The 1912-nt window shown below is 45.7% G+C and overlaps 1 protein-coding gene across 1 annotated transcript in view; it reads right to left on the reverse strand.

The window, feature by feature from the left end:
• Positions 1 to 1912, reverse strand: part of LOC119410249 (tetratricopeptide repeat protein 39B) — a 22641-nt gene that overhangs the window by 13257 nt on the left and 7472 nt on the right. The window contains exons 2-3 of the mRNA XM_037677165.1: positions 1395 to 1429; positions 588 to 692 (exon numbers count right to left, since the gene is read on the reverse strand). Of these exons, the coding sequence (XP_037533093.1) occupies positions 588 to 692; positions 1395 to 1429 (140 nt within the window). The remainder of the gene's footprint in view (positions 1 to 587; positions 693 to 1394; positions 1430 to 1912) is intronic.

Below are 1912 nucleotides of genomic sequence, written 5' to 3' on the forward strand. Positions count from 1 at the left end.
TCAGGGTGGCTTCTGGGTAATACCAGATGGCTAGGCCTCAGACTGACAAAGCCTCTTGGATGAGGGGCGAAACGTTTCTTTTTAACAAAAAAAACGAAGTCCAGATGACATGATTCAACCTTTTTTGTTGTTATATACCTGGATGACTGAGAAAACAAACTTTGTGAACTTCTCAGATTGTTTTTAATAGAGAAAAACAACTTTTTACACAAAGACAAGAGTTTCAACCGTGAATTTTGGAGCTTCGACAAGACTGAGTTTTTTTTCCTCGAGGTCAGCCTGTTAGCTTAGCTCGTAGCTTAGCTTCTCAGTTTAGCTGCTTTTAACGATCAAAAACACGATGTTGGACGTTAAAACAGATTTTAAAGAGAAAGGGAGGGGTCAGTGAAGAACCAGAGTTGAACCTTTTGTCATCGAGTGTCTTCAGTAGAAAGAGAGAGACACGAAGAAACGATGAAGCTGATCAATAAAATGAGGTTGATCATTTTCATTTATCATGAGGTTAATTGATTTATTGATTATTGTGACAAGAGTGTCGTAGTACACAGCAGTATATGTAGTAGTATACAGGTGTGTTGCTGTGGTACCATGGTTTGAGTAGGTCCAGGGCCTGGGAGAACTTGTTGTTGAGGACCAGGTTGAGAGCACACTGGGTCTCCTGGATGGCAGTCTGCAGGTCCATGCGACATGCCCTACACACACACACACACACACATGCACGCACGCACGCACACGCACACACACGCAAACACACACACACACACACACAGAAAGTCAAGCAGACTGCAGAGGAAGACACTCAAACAGGAACTCGTGCTCTTACACCCACACGTTCATCCCATCAGTTTGAACATCATCTCACAGATACATCAGTGCATGTGAGTTCTAGGCCGTGTGACGTGCACAGTTTGATGTGTTACTCGCCTCAGGCCCAACCACTGATGCACCAACTTCTCTGATTCAAGAACCATCACAAGTACATGACAAAAAACACTTTTTAAATCCGTCTCATTGTTTCGATGGTCTGCTCAGATTGTCCTCTCAGTCCTCACAAGGCAGGATAAACAAGAACACACACACACAAAGACAAAACAAGCAATCAACACAGGAAGTGACTGAAAATGATAAAAAATAATGAGGCCCACACTCATTGGGTCTGTGTGTGTGTGAACTGGTTAGTATAACTCGTGAGGACATTTTCTGGTTTACCTTCTACCTTGAGAGGACTGTCGTCCTTATGGGGACCTGGACCTGGTACTGGTATGACAGAATGCCATTTTTAGGTTTGGGGTTTGGGTGAAGGTCAGATTTGAGTCAAGGTCAAGCTAAAGAAAAGAATGGACGCCGACAAAGCCCTAATAAGGATAGAAATACAAACGTGTGTGTGTACTCACGAAGGTATGCGGTCGTACGCGTCCTCAAAGCAGTCCTGAAACACAGAAGCACAGTGAAGTTATTGCTTCACGTCCAACAAGCCGTGATCTTCAGACAAGAAGCTCCTGAAATCTTCTCGTCTGGCTGAGGAACATCAGCTGAACATCTGGAGAAGGTCTCAGCTGTAGCTCCGTTTAGGACAGGTTTACAGGAGCAACAAGGTGAGCAGGTCCAGCTACATCTCACTGTGAGGAGCAGCGATGAGGAGGTGCTGCTGATCGAAGGAGCAGAGGGAAGAGGAGGTGCTGCTGATCGAAGGAGCAGAGAGATGAGGTGTTGCTGATCGAAGGAGCAGAGAGATGAGGAGGTGCTGCTGATCGAAGGAGCAGAGAGATGAGGTGTTGCTGATCAAAGGAGCAGAGAGATGAGGAGGTGTTGCTGATTGAAGGAACAGAGAGATGAGGAGGTGCTGCTGATTGAAGGAGCAGAATGATGAGGAGGTGCTGCTGATCGAAGGAGCAGAGAGATGAGGAGGTGT

This window comes from Nematolebias whitei, chromosome 1 (genome assembly GCF_014905685.2).
Source record: "Nematolebias whitei isolate Nwh7 chromosome 1, NemWhi1, whole genome shotgun sequence".
Classification (NCBI taxonomy): Eukaryota; Metazoa; Chordata; class Actinopteri; order Cyprinodontiformes; family Rivulidae; genus Nematolebias; species Nematolebias whitei.